The sequence below is a fragment of the Haemorhous mexicanus genome, chromosome 1, assembly GCF_027477595.1.
Source record: "Haemorhous mexicanus isolate bHaeMex1 chromosome 1, bHaeMex1.pri, whole genome shotgun sequence".
In the NCBI taxonomy this organism is placed as follows: Eukaryota; Metazoa; Chordata; class Aves; order Passeriformes; family Fringillidae; genus Haemorhous; species Haemorhous mexicanus.
The window spans coordinates 43,303,605-43,328,394 of record NC_082341.1 but is presented as its reverse complement, the minus strand read 5'-3'; the positions used below and the strand labels follow the sequence as shown (position 1 = coordinate 43,328,394).

At 39.1% G+C, this 24,790-nt stretch overlaps 1 protein-coding gene across 2 annotated transcripts in view; it reads left to right on the top strand.

Moving 5' to 3' along the window:
* Positions 1-24,222, top strand: part of CPNE4 (copine 4) — a 228,355-nt gene extending 204,133 nt beyond the window's left edge. For both annotated transcript variants that reach the window (XM_059847547.1, XM_059847539.1), the window contains exons 12-16: positions 1,481-1,535; positions 10,338-10,389; positions 14,695-14,828; positions 16,905-17,141; positions 23,631-24,222. In XM_059847547.1, coding sequence (XP_059703530.1) covers positions 1,481-1,535; positions 10,338-10,389; positions 14,695-14,828; positions 16,905-17,141; positions 23,631-23,762 — 610 coding nt within the window. In that variant the 3' untranslated portion in view covers positions 23,763-24,222. The remainder of the gene's footprint in view (positions 1-1,480; positions 1,536-10,337; positions 10,390-14,694; positions 14,829-16,904; positions 17,142-23,630) is intronic.
* The last annotated feature ends 568 nt before the right edge of the window (positions 24,223-24,790 follow it).

Below are 24,790 nucleotides of genomic sequence, written 5' to 3'. Positions count from 1 at the left end.
TATCAGCAGCTGGTTAGCATAGAATGTCAGCAGCTACTTCGTTTCTGACATCTCTTGGGAAAAAAAATGTTTCCTTACCATGCAAATGATGCTAGTCTTCCTTTCCAAGATCCACTGTCACACGGTGTAACATATGGTACACAGAACTGTGCTCCCAAGATTTATGCAGCAGAGGGGATACAGTTCTGCTTTCTTTTAAGCTTTTCTTTAGGTTGTGTCAGAAATATCATGGTGCCTTTAACAGCCTATGCCAGACAGAAGAACCGAGCAGCTTTAATGGGTGCTATTATCTTTTTGGAGTAGGTCTGGGATGTGAATTATTCAGTTGAGACTTGGAGTGGCCATCTCTTGAACTACACCAAAAATATTAAAGCTGCTGGCCTCTCCTGGGAATTTTTAAAAGTTCCAGTCATGGTAGTTGGAACTCAACTTTTCCAAGGGCCATGAAACCCTGTAGGGAGACTAGGGTAAGGTTAGTCTGATTCATCAGAGGACTGGAGTACAGTTCAGTGACATCAGTGAGACTTCAGGATATGTCTGGAATTAAGCATGTGTTTGAGTGAATTGTTAACCTCAAGTGTATGATCAAGTGCTTTGCTGACTCAGGGACAAGACATTCCTTGCAGCTTGTTGTTTTCCACTTTGCCATCTGGGAAGAGGCAGCTTGACAGCATGTGGGCTGTGTGAGACATTATTGCATTTCTGAAAGGGTATTAACAGCCTTGAAGTTTCCAGGTCCTTTGAATCAGGTATTTTTTCTCTTGCATGTCTAACTGGGGTAAAATAACCTTGCTGTAGTGTCTGAAAGCAAACTGACCATGCCAAGGAATTTTGGCAGGTTATCAGTCAATCTATGCCTATTTAAAATAATCTCATGTTTTAGAGGAACTGCTAAAGATGCAGGTGGAAAGCTTTACAGAACCTGCAGGTTTGGGAGCATGAAATTGCCCCTTTCTGATATTTTAGGAAGTCCCTTTTGAGAGCGACTGGACAACTGTGAGAACCCGAATTTGTAAACACTTTTAATCTGAGTCTTATCTTCGTTAGACTCATTTTCTGAGCTGGGGGAGCACATCCATATCTATATGAAATAAATGTTGTTACAGGCTGTTCAGTCAACAAACTCCCTTGTTTCAGCCAGGTAATTCAAAGGAGTGGGTAATAACACTTGTTATTGCATTTGTGGGGGTAGTACAAGAAATCCTGATCTCTCAGTATTCTCCAAGTGATTTTAACTGCCCAAAAATACTAGGAGCTCACCAGAAAAATCTTCCATAACACACTCCCCCTAATCTGTTCAGTACACAACCCTACTTCTCCAATCCACCCTTCCCTTCCACTCTGCCATCACTTGACTTAAAAGCCACTTCTGTGCTGTTGTGAGGCTTTGCATTTCTCGTGAATGCATACAGAGGAATAAATGTTTATTATAACAATATTTCTCTATGGGTACTTATATATTTTTTTCATTCTTTTCCAGTGACAAAATGTTCCCAGCCTTTGGATTTGGAGCAAGAATACCCCCAGAATACAAAGTAAGTGCCTAAGTGTAATTTTCTAATTTCCTTGAGTTATGAGACACAAAATAAGGGAGAAATGGTGACAGGTAAGGCAGTGGCAAACAGGAACAACTCCTCTGCCTGTTTTCTTCCATTTGGGTTTCTCATCCAGTGATGCCTCACTGAAACCAGAAATCAGACAGGGCTAGACTTAAAATAATTGTTTGATGATACCCAAAATATTTGATGGTATTGGCAAAGCTTTGTTAGTGGATGCTGAGAGGAGAAATGATGTTTTGAGCATCCCTTGCCAAACATCTTCCTGAAAATTAAGACCTGAGAAGAATTTGGCAAAATTCCATGTTATGGTGGACACAGTCAATACCAGGAAGAGAAATACAAGAGCATGTAGGCATGCTAGAGAGAAGTGGTATTTATAAACAAGACAAAAAGAAAACCAAACAAAGAAAAGATAGTGATCTGCAGTGATGCTGCAATTGTGAACATAAATATGCCATCATAGTCTTGGAGTGAAGACAGTAAAGTAAAAGAAGGAGCATCCAACTGAGGAGAAAGGCCCAAGAAGAAATAAGTAGAAATTCAAATCCTTTGTTTCACAGAGCTTGTGTGGGCAGAAGAGTTGTTCAGCATAGATAAGTAACCAAAATCTTGGTGGGCACTCTGTAACTCAGATACTGTCTGAAAAGGAGAAGTATCAGCCACCTAATCATGCAGACTTCATCCAGTGTCCCTGTGTGCCCTGCTCTGGGTTGTGTGTCTGGGCTGTGGCTGAGGTAGGGAGGTGAACACTAGCCAGGTAAGAATTTCTGAGAGGGATTGTGTGCATTCAGCATTATAAGGCATGAATCAGCAGATGAAAAAAAATGCACCAGTGTGTTCCTCACGGCTTTTAGGCTTGATACCTGCAGAAGAATAACAGTAGTGATGTACAGCAAATTTGATACATGTCGTGCAAACAGATGTCTAAGGTGAGTTAATGTATGTTTTAATAACATTGCTTTCTCAGCTTGTCTGTGCCTGGCAAGGTGTTTTGCCTTGCTTTGTTCCTCAAGGGTAACACCAGTGTTAGTGCTTTCCAAAGTCAAAAATGTCTTCCAGAGCTTTGATATACATTTAATGTGGTATTATGAGCTCAGAACATCTGTGTCTATTGTATGTTTGTTCCAACTGCAGCAGCTGACAACCATCACTGTTATTTAAGGTTGTGTGTCAGGGCCTGGTTGTTCCAGCATCTGTGAGGTGACCACCGGTGTGTGGGGGAAAACTTACACATTTCCCAGTCATAGAGAGCCATCCTTATCTAAGGACTGCTTGAAGGAAGGTGTTACTGTGTCAGTTGAAGTCTTTTCAGTGGTTTCCTGGTGACAGGTAAAGGTCCCAGCACAAAGCTGCTCTTCTCAGCCAAAATGATGAGCTGGTAGCACTGATGCTTCAGGTCACACGAGCCTATTGGCAACATAGCAGTTTGGTTAGACTCCAGTATCATCCTTCTCACCTGATTGTGAGAGCACATTTCAGGGGCTAGCTGGAAAACAGATGTCTTGCCAAAAAGTAACTTCAGGGGTCTGTGTAACCAATTGTTCCTGCAATCACAAGCACCAATTGATTTTCTGCTTTGGCAGAATTAGTGTTTGGATAATTTCCTGACAAATGCCCTTAAGAAACTCAGAGAACTGCACTGAACTTAGTAGTCCATGAATGAATGAAGAGTCTTATCCTGTAGTGTGAGCTTTCCTGTGGATTGCATATGTGTGACTAAGTAAAACAAGTCCCAAAGTAAATGGAGATGCAGGTGAAGGCCAGAACAACATCTTTCATTTCTGCTATGGAAACTTGTGACAGAAAGTGACAAAGACAAAATGACATGACATCAGCTCACAAACATAGTGAAACTTTGAAGAAGACAAGAACCACTTTGCAGGGGACTTACTCTTCTGTGACACAGATGGGGACCAATAATCAGCTTGGTGTCTGTCATGGGCACATCCAGCTGGAACTGCATGAGGAGTTAACAGTCATCTCTGCTGAAGTTCAACCCCTCCCTCCCTGTGATACTCTACATAGTCCATAAAAGTATCTGCCTTCCTAAAATAAACTATATCAATACTTTTGAGTCCCTGCTTGGTTTTGACTGCACTTCTGAATTGAAAGATATGTCCTTCAAGAGTGAAGAGTCACCTTCATCATGATGCAGTATTCAGTCAAGACCAATGAACGTGAAAATCCTTCAGTAATTTAGTCTACACTGGTATAAAGTAAATTCAAAGCCAACAATGATTAGGTTTTGATGTGGAACATTGCAAAGATGCATAGGAAATGGAGAAGAATCAGATAAAATTAAAAGTAACAGAGACTGTAGAAAAAAAGTGCTCCCAAGTTTCTTCCTTAATCTCTTATTTCCTGCTGCAAAATATGGCAACATGCTAGACACCACAGCAACAGTGCAGATCCTGTGCTATTCAAATGACCTTTTCATGTTTTCAGTCACAGGTACTACAAGTCATACATACCATACATTTGTTTTACTAAAGGAGAGCAGTGCCACTACTGTAACAATTTTACATCTTCAAATTTTAGTTGAATCATTATGAGAACTTCTAAGTTCTGACCTCATCATGTGGGTAAACCAGCTTCTCATTAATTTAGAGGGTGTGTTTTCAAGCCTCCAGTCCTAATTAAGTGATCTAACCTGCTCTTAGCATGTTGGTCTCTGCACTCCAGCATCTGGTCTTTTATTTCTTTCAGTAGACAACCAATTGAAATAGGGCTATGGAAGAAATTACTCCCACTGCCAAGGTTCCTAAGTAACCACGGAGCCCCCATACAAACTAAAAAACAGCTTCGTTCCTCAGCTATGTCAGTGTCTATCTCTTCAGGCTCTTCATAAATCTCTTGATGTTCTATCCCTTTAAATCTTGGTTTTATATATGTTTTCTACAGAATTTCCATTTCAAGAGCACGCTGCTATGTTGTGTTGACTTTATTTTCCCTCAGTTCGTCTCCAAATGACACACTTCAGCTGATAGTAGAAAACCAGCAGTTTCTTAGTGGCCTAAAGAATCTGTGGAAGTGAAGGAAGCAAGACATGCCATATACATCATTCCTCATCAGCCTAGAGATCTTTCATCTAATATTCAACAATGTGAGCTTCTTCCACCAAGACCTGACAAACACATCACCCTGCTCCTTGATCTAAGTAAAGCTCTGAGAGAAATATTTCCCTTGAGAGTGAGTTTCTATCATACAAACTTCCAGAATTTGTTTTGTTTTGTTTTGTTTTGGTGGTTTTGGGTTGTTTTTTTTTTTTGCAATGAAAGGAAGCATCTGAGAAGTCTGATGTAAAGTGAAGAGGTGGTAGATAATATGGACTCAGACTGTGAAAGGTCAAAGTGAAGAAGAGGAAAGAAAACAGACCACACACACTGACTTCTTAGCAGGCAGGACTCAAAGGAGATGAAAAACCACACAGCAGCTCAGAACTTACTGTTAAAATGGAAAGCAAGTTCAAATTGTGTCAGCCCCTTGACAGGTGGATTGCCACTAATGAAGGCCTGTTTCCTGAAGGAGAATTGCAGCTGACACCTGAATAGATACTAAACAACTTGCAATTTGTTTTAAGTGAGTCCTGGTTATTTCTGTATTTTTAGTGAAAGCTTCATTCCGTGCTTCTGCCGTGAATGTGTGCTGGAGACAAACTCACTGCAGTTACAGACACAGGGCAGCATCTTTACAGCCCTAACCTGCACTGGTTTGTTGGACAGGTGAGGGACTTGAGAGTGCTGTGGTCTTTATGATTCCTGCCCTTTTCAGGAGATTGATGGCTAAAATCTATGCAAACCTGACAAAATAAAAAGGATGTGTAGCAGACCAAGGGACAAAACAGAATTATCTTCTTATCCATGCAAGTTGGATTTAGACATGGAAACTTGGGCAGCATGTACAAAAATGAAGTATAAAGGGAAATAAATGGCCCAGCTTTGCCAAGCAGAAATATGAACAATGTATCTTAGTGAGAAACACAAGCTTTCCAGCTCCCAAGCTATTTGATTAATGAGCATTCTGAAAATAATAGCTTTTGACCAAAAGTACTTGAAATTCATTAGTGCCTTAAGCTTCTGCAAAATATGCAGGCATTTCATATTTAGTTTTCTGAATGACAGTAGCTTAATAGCATTCAATTTATTCACAGATAAGTGTCCAACATAGTGTATTTTGGCATTTACACTTGTATGCATCTACTGTTCATGGATTTTTGACAATGTCTATTTAAATTTTTAAGAAAGCACTCCTAAAAATCTGAATTTGTCAGATTGTTTGTCAAATACTCCTAGTGCCATCACCATAGAGAAAAGCTGGAGCTGTTTGGGACATGAAGGTTAATTTCAACGAATTCAACAATCTAGAGAAGGGGGGGAAAAGGGGTTATTAATTTTCAGAATTCAGGCATCCATATTCAGCATTTGAAAATAAAAACCATAGTTTCTTATTTTAAAAAATGGAAATTCAGTTAAAAGGGTTTAAAAAATGTGTAGGCCAAACTAGAATAACAAGTGTCAATGAAACTTAAATAAAATGCCTTTGCATAGTTCAAAGGCTTTCCAGTAATTTGTGTTATCAATGTTGGGGAATTTATTATTTTTCAGAATCCAAGGTAGGATTTTTGTTTGTGATTTGAGGTTTCTATCTGAATTCATAAATATTTTTTTTAGGAAATCTCAAAACTTCTCATCAACTAGGAAGATCTCCTTTCCTTTCAGCCTAAATTATGAACATTTTTAGCAAGGACCATGCTATGAGGATGAATTTGATCTCATCCCAATATGAGGGAAACAAGTTACCTGCTATGTTAAATCAATGTCATTTTTTCTACAAATGCGGCCATAAGCATGTGGAAATATCATTATGATTCTTCCAAGAGTCTCACGGGAGCCATCACATTGATGGAAAATTGCAGGTGTTTGTCACTGTAAATGTACAGACAGTGGAGGAGGCATTGTACAGTGGTAAAAAACAACATTTCTGTAACCTGTCTTAGCAAAACTATTCTGTACTGTTTATTTAATTGTCATATCCTCAGAAATGCTGTCACTGTAATCTGTATCATAATGTATGGTAGAGCTAGTTAATTTGCTTATTAAAAACCTTGAAGGAGTTACCTGTGAAATAGTGTGTTCCTGGTGTAGGAAGTTCCTGTAGTTTAATAATGCCACATCCATGATGGTATCTGCTAAAGAATGTATCTGGAGCCCTGCAGAGGCAAAAGATTCATACAAGTGCAAGTGAATGTCTTCAGCTAAAGGCTTTGAGTGCAGTTCTGTGCAGCAGCCCAAGTAACACCAGGCTGATCCCATGTAATCAGCTCAGCATTTCTCTCTCCTTCCCTTTTATGGGTTGATTTTATGGATCAATGTTAGGAGAGGAGGGCTGAGCAGAGGGTCAGCTTCATATTTGAAACTTAGTCCAGGGTTACAAAAACTTAGTCCAGTCACAAAACACTCAGGGTTTTGTGAGAACATTCCTTAATGTAAGGCTGATTTCCACCACAGATTGTGCTCTGCAGTTCTTGGCAAAATTCTCTGTTCCGGGTACTGATGTAAGGCAGCCATTCTTGTATTTGTGTGACTTGACACATTCCAGGATTTCCTGACTGTTACATCAATCCACACTACAAACCATCCTAGTAAATTATATAAACATGCCTGCTTCTGAACAGCCAAGTGTCTTCTTTTTTCCACTGAGGATTTCTCAGTCTTCAGCATCTTAGGTGTTCAAACTTTTGCCTCCTGTTTGTCATTAGTTTATCAGTTCTAGGAGGGTCATTCAAGGGTTGTGTCATTCAATATCAGAAAATTGCCATTGAGTATACCAGCTTTTGGTTCTCTGTCATCAGCATGGTTTGCCCTTCAGTCACAAAGCCCTTGCATGTTTAATTAGGATAAGAAAAAAAAAGGAGGAAAAAAAAAAGAAAAAAGGGAGGGAAACTCATCACCTTGCACTGTTTAGAAAGCAAAAGCATTGAATGTCTGATCCAAACCACCTTTTGACATGGATGAGCTTTACATGGACTCCTATCAGGTAGCAGCCCAAGTTTAGTAAGACCTTCAGTACATGGTATAAGTCTGAAGTCTCTGCTGGTATGGACACTCTTGAGTTCTGGCCACCACAGGGAAGACTGCAAAGGGGCAGGTGGAAGCACACTTGGCTTTGCTTAACAGAGTGGGGAATGAGTTCTGAGCACTTGGAGAAGCTCTGCTTAAAACATAGCTGCTGTTGCCTTGCCTTGAGTGATGATTTCCTGTTTGTGAACCATCACTGAGCTGCACAAAAAATTTCTCTCCTTCACATTTACTTAAATCTTGTTTAAATTGTGATATATTACTCAAAGAGCATAGGAAACAAGCCAGTGCTTCTGCACATTCATTGTGTTTCCTGTGCTGCCTTCAGGGTGCATTTTAACACCTCTGTGAATCAGGATGACAATGTATGAGGGCCATTTGCTTTAGGGGGATAGCAGCTGATGCTCAGACAGTATTATTTTTTGGATCATTGTGCACTCTGACTAGACTTGGGCTTTCCTTATTGGTGTAAACTGTTGTCTGTTAAATAATAGCCTGGGTGCCATAGCTCTGAACCAGATAATTGTTTGCATTTTGTGATTCTGAAAGAGGTATGGCAACAAAAGCAACCAAATCATGCTTGCATGTAAGATTGACATACTGTATTCATAGCTTTTGAAAAGATTCGTATTTTCCTTTAGGTATAATTTCAAATGCATTTGGAATAAAGAAATAAAATCACTGAAGAGGCATAGTGTTGGAAGAATCAGTCTGCAATATATTAACATGCTTCCTGCTTTTCTAACTCAGTTAATGCAAAATACTGAAACCCTAAAGGAAAGAGAAAGGCTAATGAACAACAACAAAAAATATCAATGAGAAAATAGATTACCTTTGGCCTGCAGCTGGTCATAAGACTGGCAGATGCCAGCTGGGCAAAGTGCACTGAGAGACATCCAGAGCAGCCAGGCAGAAGGGCTCTGGAGCACCTCTGAAGTGTATCTGGCAGCCCTGATCTTCTGTGCTGCTCAATGAGGATCAGAAATAGTGACTTCCTGCATTATCTTCCATGGCCAAGTAAGACAGACTGAATGGACCAGGTAAAACCCTCTCTAAGACTGATGCTTGGTGTAGGCATGCTGAATGCCTGGCTGGGCCGAGGCAACTGCAGACTTCTCAGTGAGGTTTTGCTTCAGTCTTTTCCCATTATGGTAGAAGTACTGCTTTATTTAACCTCTTAAAATTGGCAGGCATGACTGTGGTAAGCAAGACTAGCATATGATGGGGAAATTCCATTTCTCCATGAAGAATTCTCTTTGGCAGTAATTAGCCAACTTATACCACTTCACTTCCACAGATGCTTCTCTGCAATCACAAATTTGATGTATGGGACCCTTAGTCATAGACCAATTTCCATACCCTGCTGTGAAGACATCTAAACTAGCAAATGAAACAGCAACATCCAAAAACTAAATCTCTTCCTGCAAATAATCCTGGCTCCATTGTACAGGAAGTTTCTTTCCATATCATTTGGACTGCTGGCACTTTTGAAGATCCTACAGAGATCTACAAGGCTTTAAATGTGTATAATTGCAGTTATATAAATGCCTTCTTAAATCTGGGATGATGCACCTAAATTCAACTTTAAATTATGCAAATTGTCTGCTAAACTCTCAGCCACTCTTTGCAAGTCAAATACATATATACATATATATATATAAATTTGTATATTCACATATTATTCATTGTGAGGCAAAATCTGAGCTTTTTCATTCAAGAAAAATTAAGACAAACAGAATCAAGAGGCTAGGCTTCAGACCCAAAGAGATTAAAATGAATCAAGACTTTTCAGTGATCAAAGAAAGAGGTAAAAAGGAATCTGAAAAAGAAAAATGCAGGTTTAAGAATAAACCTTAAAGAGGAATTCTGGAACTGGAGACTTACAGTGCCTAGCATTATTTAGGCATACAAAAGTCTTGTGTTATTTTCCCAGGGCACCAAAGACAAATACTTTGTTTTGTTAGAAAATCAGCTACTTTGTTGTATTCACAGTGAGTTCTTTTAAATAACACCTTTGTAGGATTTAATGATAGACAGATTGAGAGACAGAGAGAGACAGAGATTAGAATATTCACCACATGCAAGGAAAACCAAAGAGTCTTCAGAATTTTTTTTTATTATTATTTATTATGCCCCAGACTAATCTAACATTTTAACCAAGTTAGACTCCTTACACTTTTTACATTACTATTACACAGTGGATCCTTGATTTCTCTGTAGAATTACTTTCCCAGTATTCCTTGGCCTTAGATGAGGAACTGTTCATACAGCGAGGTCAGGATGCATAAGTGAGCTGAGTTTCTGCAGTCACTGCTGTATCACAACCTGCTTTCTCTCTCCTGCAGTCTGAGATGCTGAGCCAGGGAGAGCTGGCATTTAAATGGCCTCAGCAACAGATTCCTCTTCTGTGCCCAGCATTGATAGCCCAATCCTAACACCATGTTTATAGGATTTTTTAATGTGTTTGGGTGGGTTTTCAACGTGTCTTTTTTTGTTTTGTTGTTGTTGTTATTGACAAGTTTGATTCCAGTTTTGCTACTTTGGTTCTGCAGGGAGCTCCAGCTGGGACTGTATTTCACACTTAATGGCTGAAAGCTTGAAAGGTTTCCAGTTTAGCACAGAAAAAATGTCAAGAGTGTTTAACCACAAGTCTTCTTGGAATAATTTTTCTGACAACAGTCTTCTTTCCATTTGTCTGCAGGTCTCTCATGACTTTGCAATCAATTTCAATGAAGACAACCCAGAATGTGCAGGTAACACAGTAGGACAGACTGCCAGACAGACAGTATTGCTGTGTGCAAAAAAATGTGCATTTTTTTACTGCATCACCTGAATATTATTCAAAGGGGTTTTATTAAAGAGGGCAGCTAGGATTTGGGGACCTGACAGGCTCCAAACCACTGAGCTTAACTTTAGAAATCTTGGAAAGTGCCATACAATAATTTCCTGAAAAGTAGGTGGACATTCAGCACTTGGACTTCCTGGAATCACTTGCATTTCTGAGAACTAGACTAATTTAAAATCATCAGCTACCTCAACATCATAGGTTGTGCTGCTGAGAAAGACAGGATATGAAAAAGCAGGCTGTGAACGTCTGTGATCAAAAATTCCCTCAGTTCAGAGCCAACTCTTTGACCAGACCTATAGCCTGCTGCAAGTCAAGGGCAGGGAGGCAGCTGATGACCATTGTAGTAGAAAGAAACCTACTTTCCTGAGAACAAATGTAGCAGGAGGCTACAGTGTAAGATATTGCTATGTTCTACCAAAAGTCATTAATCCTTGGTAATCAGAGGCCAGATTTATGTAGCACATGTTGCTCTATGTCTTGTATTTACAAGTGAGATCTGCAGTGACTGATGCTGTCTTTTTAAAATCTCCTGCCACAACTCACACATTTTTCAAAAGACAATAACAGGAAAATGACCTCTAAACCCAGTAACAGTTAAGAGTCTTGCTTGGGTGGTCATTGCTGACTAAAATCCACCGGTTGGTATTCTCCCTTATCCTTCTGCTTCCATCCAAATACTGAACTGGATATTTCAAAATGCTCTTCCTGTTCAAATTTTCTAGCTGCTCCTTTTAGCCCTTTTCAGGCTTATTAGTGGCTTTCTTTTGGGCATGGGCAGCAAACATGTTCAGGATGAGAACTAAGATGCAGAGAAAAGAAGTGAGGAAAAGAAGAGAGGACAAGCAATTCAAGGGAAAGAGACATTAAAACAATTCAGAGTTCATGCATCTTAAATGCAAGACCTGTTTTTGGTTCAGTTGGCATTCCTGCTTTGTTGTTGCACTTGAATTGTTGGACTGTCCCGGCCTTTGCAGGTCATATACTTGAGATGCAATTGGGCATAAATCCTACAGCTGCCTGATGTGCTCACACAGCTTTTTACAGTGCTTTTAAGGAGACAAAAGAAGCAGCAGTTACATGTATGCATCTAGAAATGCCTGTAAGCTTGTAAGCCAGATGTTGAGACTTCAGTGTGGGGATGAGGTGGGGAAGCAAAGAGACCTCAGAATTTCATCTGGACCATCGGATTTAATAATGTGTCATTAAAACAGTTAACAGTGGTCAGCATTAGGTGATAACATATTTATGTGTGTAGTGCTCAAAAAAAGCTTTGTTTCTCAATCCAACTGCAGGATATTTGTGACCCTCTGCAAACTACAGAGAAAAGCTCCAGCAGTCTATGCAAAGAACACTTATTTTTATCCCCCACCCTTGCTGCTTCTTTTGAGTTCAAGGCTAACTCTTTTATCACACTGGCATTGGTATATAATGATTTTTATTGATTGAAAAGGCTGCCACATCTAGTTGGTGCCAGCAGTAGAGTTTAGACAGAAAAGCCCTCTGTAAGCAAGGGATTTACTGTCTAAACCACACTCTGTGTGCAAAACTAAATGCAACAATGGAAATGAAAGTGGGTAAAAAAATCAGGTTAAAAACCCAGGAAGGAGCTGCTCTGTGAGGCTTGGCTTATGTCACTTAATAATTTAAACTTTTTTTGTATCTTTGCATAAGACTCAGTTATCTGATAGGTTAGCCCATCACCTGAAAAGAGGTCTAGGCCTAAGAAAACATTAAAAAATCTTTGCAGCATGAAAGAATGCCAGGGAAGAAATTTTGCAGCATTTGCACCTGTATCTGCAAAATGTTAAAAGCACTTGTTTGTTTTAAAGGATACCTTTTTAAATTATATCAACCTGGGTGAAAGCAAGAAGAGGAGACGAACCAGAAAATGTGTTGTTTAATCGTCTGCTGCAGCGTGCTCATCTGCCTGTCATGGGTGCTTGTTGGTTCTGTGATGTTTGCTAGATGCTCTCACTGTTATTAGGTGTCACAGAGAACAGTAACATCAGCAAGTCATGTGGAGAAAGGATGCAAGAGTGAGAAGGAGATAAAGTGCTTAGTGATTACACTATTTTACCTTGTAATATCTAGCATACTTGCCAGCAAATAAAGTACAATTGCTTAAGAGTATCTAGTTTCAAACAAAAAACCAGCTGTTGGATGCGATATAAAAAGTGTGTGTCTATTTTTCCTATGAGGAATGAAATCCTTTTCTCTGTGGAAGCAGATTTTTTGCTGGCACAAGGTAGTGTGAAGCATCACTCTACATACAGGGACTGTATATTGAGATGAAGAGCACTAGAATTCATAAAATATTGGTATCCTCACCTGTTGCCATTTCCATTCTTGAAAATTTTAGTATTTTTAGTATTATATTAGGTATATTTATAGTATATTATTTTTATAGTCTTTTAATTAATACTTAGTTTATTACCTGAGGAAGAAAGTAGGCAAAAACCTCTAGTCTGAATGAAGGTTTCTGCACATCTGTCTTAAACCCATATATGTATGCATACACTGTATTTCATTGGAGATGCTGAAAGTGGATTCCAAATAAAAATGTGATTTGAGTTGTGAAAACAGTGCACATGTGCCAAAGATAAAGGAGGACAAGAATGTCAAGCTACAAAGTAATCCACTCACATATCCTGTTGAGTTGGGTTTGGATGGACAGTAGATATTTCTAAAATATATTAATCTGAGAAATCAAATAAAAAATTATGTTTCTAGAATGTGTCTCTTTCTAAGATGAGAGCAACTTTCTGACATGAACAACACTAAATCTCTGTGGAATGCAGGGAGTAAGGTTTATCTTACATTATTTTACTGCATAAGAAGTACAGTATATCTTGTCATCATCTTAGGGAAGATTTATGAGGCCTTCATGCAACACCATTATGTACAGGTATTGAAATCCTTAGCAAGTTTAAAATTGGGAGTTACCAAAAGGTCAGTTTTGCAATATGTAATTTAGTCACTGGAATTACCAAGAGACATTTTGTAACACTATTTTACATTTCAGCCAATGCGGCTATAATTGGAGCAAGTTCTTTTGTTTGTTGGCACTTTTTTTTTTTTTGGCACTGCAATGGAAAAATATATCTGTAGCTGTCTCCAAAGAGAGAAAACTGTGTTCTCCACCACTTTCTCATAGGAGTGTATGTGTGTCATTATAAAACAATTACAACTCCCTGTCATTTGTTAGCAAAAAGTCTGCACCCATCTATCCTGTTAATATGGTTGGGTAAAAAATCTCATGAGTGAGCGAGTCTCTGTGCAAACTGAAACTGGCTTAGGATCTTTCCGAAACCATTTCATTTCTCAGCATCCTTTGCACAGCTTTTCAGTCTATCGCTTTCTTTCCAACATTAGACCACTAATCCTTTAGGTCTGGTAAGCTGGGAGTTCTGAATGGGGAGGCTAATGTGCATCACTTCAAGAAATCCTTCTTCTCAATGATTGAAAATACCAATTTCCATTCTGTGATCTGTCAAGTGTGTCAGCAAAGAACTCTTTGCTCTCTGGTCTGACTATATATCCTGAAATGAAAAAGCCAAAAATAGCTAGTTCTCCATCAAAATTTCTCAGCTGAAGCTCATTTTTTCTGTAGGCTGCAAAGCATCCTGCTGTTTCTTCCAAAGTTTCACAGCTTTTGGTCATAGTCAAATTCAACCTATGAGTGATTATGCAAATTAAACCTGAGAAATTATTTTCTTAGCATAGGAGAGTGAAAAGATGTTTTGAATTTCTAAACCGCTTTAGGGCATAAGTACAAAGGATAAATTTGTTGGCAACAGCTATGATAAACAAAATTATTTATCTGAAGAGGAGAAAGAATTGTTGAAGTGTTTCTTAATGTGTGTTTAGATTTTCATCATGAATTTTAGTTGTTGATCAGGAAGCTATCATATCTTAAAGCGAGAAGAATGGAAGCTATGGCATTGCAAGCTCATACCTGAAAAGCAGACATTAAAAGCTACTGGGAAGGAAAAGCATGGTATAATAATTATATATTACAAACTAGCTTTAAGACAGCTAGAGATAGATTCCTGGAAATTATTTTAAGATTCTGGTCCTTGCTTATCATGTAGTATTTTTAATTTGTTCATTAAGAACCCACCTTTCATTTACATTTTGAACAAGCCTGATATTAGCAATGTGCTCCACATTTCTTTTTCTTTTTTTTTTTTTTTTTGGTTTTTCATGCCAGGAATACAAGGTGTTGTGGAAGCTTATCAGAGTTGCCTTCCCAAGCTGCAGCTGTACGGACCGACAAACATTGCTCCCATCATCCAGAAAGTGGCAAAATCTGCATCAGAGGAGACCAACACCAAGGAGGCCTCAGTAAGGGAAAAAAACCCCTGTGTTTGCCCTTTTTCCTTGTCTTATGATGGATCTCTTGTAGGCTATCAAGGTCTTTTAATGCAGATTGTGCCTTCACAGTTTTTATTAACTGCCTTCACAGAAGGCAGCTTAAACCTGTGTCAGCTGGAACAGTGTATCCAGTCTTTCTAGCTTTGATTGTCACAGCTTTAAACTCTTTCCCCACTGATCTATTTCCTGCTTTTAGTGCTGCTTCATTGTAGCACACCCCGTTCTTCACTGTGGAAATAGAAATGGCACTACTAAGGTTACAAAAATTGAGCATTGAAGCCCTAAAAGTCTTGGTTGTACCATGAATGAGTTCAAATGATTCCCAATTCAGACTATCCATTTTCATGTCATCTGCACAGGCTGTACTAAAATTTTTCTGTTCACTGAGGGAACTTTTCCAACTATTCATTTGAAAATGGTAGGGATACAGTTTTCAGCTTGGTATTACTGATGAAGTAATTTGTGCCTTTTAGAAAATGAAAGACAAATCTGTTAGCCTGCACCTGATAAAAACCCCAGGACAGATTTCTTGGGCTAAAAGACTTACATATAGATCACATTTTAAATGTACACCCTTTAGACGCTTAAAGTTTATTTTGATCCTGCCTTGGACACAGAATGAGAGAAAGTTAGAACAAGAGAAATGGAGGGGATATGTGAGCAAGTAGGTCTGAGCCATTTACAAAAGCAGAGCTGTAAAGGACTAAAGGATATAAGAGAGACACTGTGCACTGCAGCACAAAAAGTGCCAAAGTACAGAACAGAATAGAGCTGTGCACTGGCATGTGCATGAGCACCTGGCCTAGAGCTTACTCTAAGCTCTCTTCATGTGCAGGGCCTTTTTAAAGTCCTATTAGGGCAGCAGCTACCAAATATTTTTGTTCTTGAGTCTGGGCTTGTGACTGATATTTACAAGAGCATGTAGTGACAGAAGAAAGCGTAATGGCTTCAAACTGAAAGAGGACATCTTTAGATTAGATAGTAGAAAAACTCTCTTTACTGTGAGAGTGGTGTGACACTGGAACAGGTTGCCTGGAGAAGCTAACGTTACCCCATCCCTGGAAGTGTTCAAGGACAGGTTGGATGGAGCTCTGAGCAACCTGGTCTAGTGGAACATGTCCCCTTCATCATCTGTTCAGCCTACATGATCTTTAAGGTCCCTTCCAGTCCAAATCATTCCATGATTCTGTGATTCCACTGTTGTTTCCAGAACTTTGATAGTATTTACGGTCCCAGTCCTAAAATGGGGAATTGCTGTGTTTGAATTTCCATACCCATCTAATCCTAAAGGTGGGTTAAGGTCCTATAAAGCGGCTCACTCTATTCCCAGTGCTGTTTCTGATCTAATATGCCTTACTGAATAAGTTCTTTTATTTTATACCTAAGCTTTCCCCTTTCTATCTGAAAAACAGTTTATAGTATGAGTGTTCAAGAAGATGTTTTCTCCCTGCATGTTTTGTTTTATTTGTGGCAGGACAAGATGATTGGAACACTTTGAGTTTATACCACTGTATAGACATAAATATTATTAATGTTTAGTGTGTTAGTATTGTTCATGCAGAGTGACCAAATCCTATGATTTGTTCACTTTTCCTATTAATGCACTATAAATTTCTTATAAATGACTCCAGCTGCCCAACAATTAATAAAGGATCCAAGTAAGAGCCACTCTTCACCATTACCATGTCATAGCTCATGCTCCCAGTTCAGTGGGCTTTGGAGATTTGGGAAAGAAATTACAAGCTTACCAAATTGCTTGCTGTCCACTAGAGAATGAGAAAACCTCTCTTCAGGGCTCAGTATGAAGATGGATATATTCCTGCCTTGCTCTCCTCAGGGACCCCTTTACTCTGCAGAGGAGAAATTAGTAGCTGAAGAGCTTGGAATGGAAAATTCTGTATAGTCAATATAAAGGCTCTTTTCTCTCTAAAAAGATCCATGAGTGAGTTACCAGAAACACTTTTATACTTTTTAACTTCAAAGGTTAAGCAGCTTTGGACTATTAATGAATGCCATAATTTTTCACTTCTTGTCCAACACCTTCAGCAATACTTCATCCTGCTGATCCTGACGGACGGCGTCATCACAGACATGGCTGACACCAGAGAGGCCATCGTCCACGCCTCCCACCTCCCCATGTCCGTCATCATCGTCGGGGTGGGCAACGCTGATTTCAGTGACATGCAGATGCTGGACGGCGATGACGGCATCCTGAGGTCTCCCAAGGGCGAGCCTGTGCTTCGAGACATTGTCCAGTTTGTGCCGTTTAGGAACTTCAAACATGTAAGCTGGTTTTTTCCATCCTTGCCACAGAAGGGTGAATGGGTATGGTGAATGATTCATGAGGCTGGGCTTAACTCTGCATATGCGCGAAGTGTTGAGTAAGTCTGTGGCATTCTTGTGTCAGAAATAGTGGAAAAAAAAAGGAATCAGAATGTGCTCCATTAGTGAGCTGGTGAGGGTGGGAAAGGAAAAGATGAGGCACAATCCCTGTGCGTTTTGTGGTGCCAGTCTTGCTTCCACTTCCTCCTTGATTTAATTTGGTTACTTTCCCTGCCTGATTTTTCATGGTGTCTGTTTTCCATTCTCTTTTGCATCTGTTCTATTAGGACTACTGTATTCTGCTTTCCATTCCTTCATTACCACAGGCAGATGAAAAGGCTTTGAATTTGTCCTCACAGTGTTCCCCAGGAGACTTTTTCTTTATTGAGGTTTGGTCCCTGAGTTCTCAAATGCAGGGCAATCCATCCACAGCATCCTGGTTACCACCAAACCCTTTCCCAAATTCTGTACAAGAACACTGGCAAGAAAGTGGCATTACTGGGAGCTTCCCTCTGCCCTCAGCCAGCTGTTCCTGACTGAAGCCAGTATGGTGTAGAAGACACTCTGTAGGAAAGAAAGGAACAGAACCAGCATTAAATTGCCGAATCTAAAGTAAAGCTTTGGTCATGAACTTTTCTTCTCAGTCACCTGGCCTACACTGTACCATCTGTTCCAGGGACTTTTCAGCAGCAGGGTAGGCACAGCATTCACCAGCAGAAGGAGCTTTCCCACACCCAGAGGGGTTTTTCAGAGCCCTTTTCCTGCATGTGGAGACATGCATTATGTTCCTCTGCAACGCTGATCCCATCCCTTTCCTTCTCTTTTTCCATCATTCTCTCTCTTCTTTCCTCTCACTTCTGTTACATTTATTTGGTTCTCAAGGCTGTTTTTTTGCTCTGTCTAGGAAGGATATCCTCATTATTCAACTTGAGAATTTCTTTACCTCACAGTGCAACTGACTCATTCTCCTCATGAGATTGCTCTTTTCAATCTGCTCCCATACACTAGAGATCCTTAGATTTGGATATGTCACAGCCAAGTTCTCAACTCTGGGCTGGTTTTCATCTGCATATGGTTCGCACTACTTACATTTCTTTTTAAATTTAGCTTCTCTTTTAGTTTTTCTGGGATTTTTGTCACCACATGAGCTTTTTTTCTGTTTGCTACTTCAAAATACCTTCATTTTTCTCTTTGCATGGGTTGTTCTTTTTTTCTGATTTCAAAATGCAATGTTGCACTATTTGCTTTAGATCTAGACACACTTCTTACTTTCACAAACTCTACTGAGGAGCAAGAGAAACAAACTTGTTCCTTATTTTCCTTTTAGCTTTATGTAAGCCATGGATGCACAGAGGAGGGAAAACTCATGCTATTAGTTTGGTGCCACCATGCCACATAGCTGCAGATTGACTACTGAGTTGTAGACACTCACATTTCTGTGCTGACAGGGGCACACAGCCACCTACGTGCTGAATCAAAGTATGAGCACAACCACCTCAGAGCTTCTGATTCCTTCAGCATATAATCACAAGTGTATAGTGCTGCACTGTAGTCATTGGAAAAGTGTCCAGAGCTGAGTTATTTATGGGATAGTGGGAGAGCTACTTTTAATTAGGTGAAAACATGTTCCTGCAAGGAACTGGCAAAGCCAGCTACATTTGTTATTTTTAGTTTCACTTTTTTTTTTTTTTTTTTTTTTTTTAATAATGAAGCTAAAACCATCCTGGATTCAATAGATTAATGCTGACAGTGGCAGTTCTGGGCTTTAAATAAATTGTGCCCCTGATGTTAACTTGTGACTGAATCTGTGGCATTGTTATTGCCAGCACTGGTCAAATGATAAGTATATATTCTTTTTAGCTGATTTAGATTAACTTCCCTGGTATTGGGAGAGGAAAGCAATCTTTATGTATTCTTCCTGTTAAATAGTGATATTTTTCTCCCTCTTTCAGTAGCAAAGATAATATAGGTATAGAGATAGATTTGTATTTGCTCTATCAGAAAAGTTAATATATCTTATGCAACCTGATATTTAGTCTGTTTATTGTGATCTTTCAGCTTTTCAAAAAATGTCAGTATAATGGATGGGTGTTCATAAAAATAGTCACTTCTGGTTGAATTTCTTCATTGTCATATCCCAAATAATCTCTCTTTCAACAGAGTGACATTCACATCTTCCTTGCTTATTTAGCACTAACAAAAGACCCTATATCAGCTAGTGAAATAATTTTTCATAGGAGAAATGAGTGTGATGTTTTGATTCAAATTTATTTTTCCCCACAGAGGAAATGCAGATTTAACCCATTTGGGAGATTTTTGTCAGATCAGCTCTGACCAAACAGAAGAATTTACATACATCAGCATATTACTTTTGACAGTTTTATGGAAAATACATGTTTAGGTAAAAATCCTATTCCTTTTGTCAATGTACCTTGTGTTAATTTATTAAGTAGAAAAAAAAGTTGAAAAATCTTTTTAGAAAGATTAAAAATCAAATTGTGTAAGGTTCATAGGTTTTTCTGATAAATCAAGTATTTATTAATTCCTAAATCCATATTATATATGTTAATGACAAAAGGAGAGAAGAAAAAGTTACGCATGAGCATATATTTTTTTGTTTTGCTAGAAGAGTAAACCAAATTCCCCTGGAGTCAACTCAAGCAATATTTTTTCTCATTACTTCTATTCTCAGGTCAGCTTGGAACTCAAAATCTCATATCTATCCAAAGAGATCAAAAATAATCTGTGCAAAACCTTTCCCTTTGAGAAAATGGAAGGGGGGAGAAAGAAGTTGTAAAAATAACTATTGAACAAATCACTTTTATTTTATAAGTTTGACTTCAGAGAAGGTTCTGAGCTTGCACAGCACTAACACAGGCATTTAACACATTTCAATTAGTTATTCACATACCTAAAATCTTATACCCACATCAATGTTTTACTGGCTTAAGACTCAGTGTAGACAGCAGGCTCTATTATAGGGGTTTCATCTCCTACACGATACAGTGCAGCAGAAGTTCTTCAGTAAAACATCTAAGCTCTTTAACTCTTTCTTTAAAGAGTATCTTTAAAGCCATCAAAATAATAATAGCAACTGTAGTGACACTTGGCAAATCCTGTAATTGTAGAGGCTTGATAAAATCAAGGTATCTATTAACACTTAAAATATGTCCCATTGTATAGTGGGTGACATATGCCCTTTGCTAAAAGGGAACATTACAAACAAAGGAAACATATTTTCCCTGATTCCAAATGACTTTTTTCTCTCCGTAATCATCCCCACCCCAGTAATGTGAGTGTCCTTCACCTGAAACTGTAAAACAGTGATGCTCCATCACTGAAATGCAGTTGAAGAGAATCACCTACCTCAATGCATTCACAGTCATATTTTAATAAATGAAATTTTCTGTCTTTGGGATGTATGATATATTTACTGGGCACAAATCTGATGCCACAGGTAGCTTGTATTCCATTCTGCCTTGTATTTAATCAGAAAGGTTAACAGCTGTGTCTTAATAACATACATCACAAAGGAGTGTGGAAAACAGAGCTCATAATCACTGCAAGGAGCAATGTTTTGCACTATGTGTTCTAGTTAAAGGTTAAGCATTGTGAAGCTATAGAACTGAACCAACAGTCATTTGTAATACACACCAATTATGGAAACACAGGGGATTGTTTTCCTGCTGCAGACTGATCTGACTGTTGTGTATCAGCTACCAATTGATAACTATTCATCTGAGGTGCTTATTGCTAGAATGCTCTTCAAGCAGTGGAGAAAATGTTACAGTAAAACATTAATTTAATGTCCCATCTGTGGTAAAGACCCAGCAAAGGCAATCTTTTCACAACACTGATGAACTGGGTCTGTGTTTTATCTTAGAAGCTACTGAGTGTAAATTCTCACTGATGAAAATGCTGCTTTGCACCATGTGATTCACAAATGAGAGTGCTTTACCACCACAAAAAGTATGTAAGGTACAGGTGGTCCATATCATCAGAGAGGGAACCAACCCCAAGCCTATTTTTGGGATATTCCCTGCTAGAAAGAGCCCCAGGACCAAGAGACATCACTGGCATGATGAAACTCAGTAAAGCAACAGTTGCCCATGCTCAGACTGAAGTACTGGTCAAGCCAGCTACCCCAGGGCAATCCTGGGTGGGGCACATATTGCCTGTGAGCATGTGGGCACAGTAAATGTTTTTGTCTGAACCTCAATAAAAGGCTTTTCAATTGAGAGCTCCTGAAGTGGCAGTGATTCAGCTGTGCATCTGAGCCCGGACAGAGCCTGTTCTGAAGGGCTGAGCCTTCCTTCAGGAGGAATGGATGTGGCATCAGAAGACAGAAGTGGTGGAGGGAGGACGATGCAGTGAATGCTGTTGGCCCAAAGTTCAGACCATGTGAACTACACAGATCCAGAGAAGCTGATGGCAATGCTCATGCCCAGCATTTTTAAAGACAGAGCAGAGTGAAGTTTCCAGACTGCTACAGCTTGTATGTGCAGCACTGGCTCAGGGCTCTTCCCACACTCCCTGTTTTTACCTCTCTGTAGGGTTGTATTTTTGGTAAGATAGCACAGAGGCAGGCTAAGGTATGTACAGCTTTGACACACTGGGAAGGGGATTTAAAAAAACAGTAATTTTCAATAGTATTGTAGAAATCAGCCATTTGTGTGATTCCAAGGGGTATTTTCTGATTATTTTAGTTGGAACTAGATGAACTTTAAGGTCCCTTCAAACCCAAATCATTTCATGGTTGTATAAAACAGGTTTAGGCAAGAATAGGGCAACTCTGGAAAACCGTGCATTTCCCTTTTCAGGATTAAAGTGAATGGGTTCTGTTACTGTGTAACACCTTAGAACACTTGCTGCACTGACACAAAAAGTATGCTCTATGCTTTGCCAGTTTGTTCATGCAGAAGTGTTCCAGGCTTTTTTGACTGCACAAATATTTTGATATAAATGTCACAGCAGTTAATCTTATTTGTTACTAATCCCATACATGAGTCAAAATGCAACAATACAGGGGGAAAAAAACCCCAGCTGTTTCTGGTTTTGCCAGAATTATCTTTGTATTTGAAGTATTATAATATTTGATACTGAAATTTCTAATAGTCTGGAGTTTTCTTCACCCTTGGATTAGTGTGTCTGCAAATAGATTACCATTTACATTCTATGTAAGCCAAATTTTAAGACTCTCTAAGGATAAGGATGCCACTCCATGAAACAGAGTAGGTAAAAAAATAGTCAATACAACTGCTTTGTGACATGGGAGTTTTGCAACTTGGTTGATAACACTACAGACAGTGAGGCAGAAAGTGTTCATTAATTTTGGAAAAAGTACTTGATGTGCAGAAGAAATGTGATCCAGCCACCAGTTGAGTTCCCATGCATCATCTGAGATGCAGTCTGCACCCTCTGGAAATAAATATATCAATTCAAACCTCTCAAAAGGACATTTAAGTGTTTGCATTTTTACTGCATTTCTGTGGTGGGCTCAAAGGAAACATGGCCAAGAAGTCTGGCTCCTGAGGACTTGGAACCAGCTCTACCCAAACACTTAAAAACAAGAAAATCCAAAACATGGGGCAAGAGGGTGCATGGGAGAATGAGTCCAGCTTTGTCACTGCTGACTTCAGGGGCTGAGGAATGTCCATGCAACACATGCAGGTAATGATTGCCCACATCCACAGGCCCCTCTGCTTAAAATGAAGCATTTCAGGGTGTGAGGCAGTGACTCTGTGTGGCTGATGGAGGGCAGGGTTTCTCATTGCACTGAGGGGGAGCCCTCCTCCCTGCCTGGGGGGAAAGCCAGTGCCCATCTCTATATCTGTCCCTACCTTTCAGGGTCATCAGTTCTTAGTCTGGTGGACACCTACCATTTTTACATTGCAGGAAGAGCTCTAAAGCCTCCACCAAGCCTAGGATTGAAGCTTTCTTGTAACCATGGTTTAATTCCAATAAACACAAAGTATTTTTTATTGAATTAAAAACTTTCCCAGCCATTAAAACATCATGCCAGATTCTGAGGAACAGAATGGTGATGAAGGCCTCCCTTTCACAGTGTTGTCCATTCATGTTCAGCTTGGAGTTCTGTGGGGTCCTTTGCTGAACACTGATGAATGAAGTCTTTGCAGCTTTTTACTGTGATATGGGGCTCTCCCAGAGTGCAGGGAAGTTCAGTTGCCCTGAACTGAAAATAGTCCAAATGGACCTGAAGTCACACAGAGCATTTTTAGCTTTAGCATACTTTGAGGCAGCTACAGCTCCATACCCAAACTGACTCATAAAATGAGTTTCTAGCAACTGTGTGATTCACTTTAAGTCTTTTTTGCCTTCCATTTCTGTACCATACTTCCTCCCTTTCTCATGGCACCAATGCCTCTAAAACCCATGGCACTTCTAGCAGAGAGCCAGGTTAATGCTTGTGTTTTCTACCATTTCCTGCAGGCATCCCCAGCTGCTCTAGCAAAAAGCGTTTTGGCTGAAGTTCCAAACCAAGTCGTGGACTATTACAATGGCAAAGGGATAAAACCAAAATGTATGTCAGAGTACGAGTCTTCCAGGACACTAGCTCCATGAACCTGCCTGCACTCTTTTACAAAATTAAAAAAGAAAAATGCTACTGTCTACAACTACTGTATTTAAAAAATGAAACAAAAAAATAGCACGTTTTGGTGATTTTTAACTAAAATACTTTTTTTTTTTTTTTGCATGTGTAGCCTAAAGGCTTAAATCTGTTAAGCAGTTGTATTGTTGAAACCTTTTTATGAGAAAAAAAATCCAGAAAAAAAAGTGAACTCTTTACATTACAGCATGTTGCCTTGAAATAAAAAGTTATCTGTATCTGGTTTTTATACAGGTTTGTTGAAATTTTGCTAAATTTCTTATATTTACACTGTAAAGCATTTTGAAATATTTATTGAGAGTCGATAGCCAAAATGTCTTTGGTTTAATCTGCTATGAACTGAGAGATTTTTCAAAATTGCAGATGCATGAACTGTATTTTGCATGTTTAAAATAAAAACAACACAGTTTTGCAGTTGTCTTTATTTCTCTCTCTGCCACAAGGCTGCCTGCTTTCAACTTCCATATTCCAAGGGAAGGGTAACAAAGTGTTTCAAGAGATGCCTGACCTAAAGCATGGGCATTTCTAATGTAACATGGACACCCAAACAAGCCCACTCAATCTGTGTAATAGTAACTTTTGAAAAGCCTGACAAATCCAGCTGTTACAAAGTGTTCAGACCATAGCTGTAAAGAGATCTGGCTTGGAGAGCATGATCCATCAGGACTGCATGTCTTAAAACATGCCAACTTAATCCAAAATGTCTGGCTGGCTTTCAAACAGGATGTATTCTGGCTATTCAATTTTATAAGCTCTTCTGTTTGGGAATTCTTATTTTGTTTCATTTGTGTTTTTAAATCTCACTTGCAGTATCCAACTCTGTGTGGCACATTTTCCAAATGAAATTTTGCATGGCCTGATTTTTTGACAAGCAGTTATTTGAAACTTCATCCTCACACAGATCACCCATGTGTGATAGAATTGTTTTTTACCAAAAGAATATTGAAGCCACCTTTTTTTTTAAATAAAAGAAGATGCACAA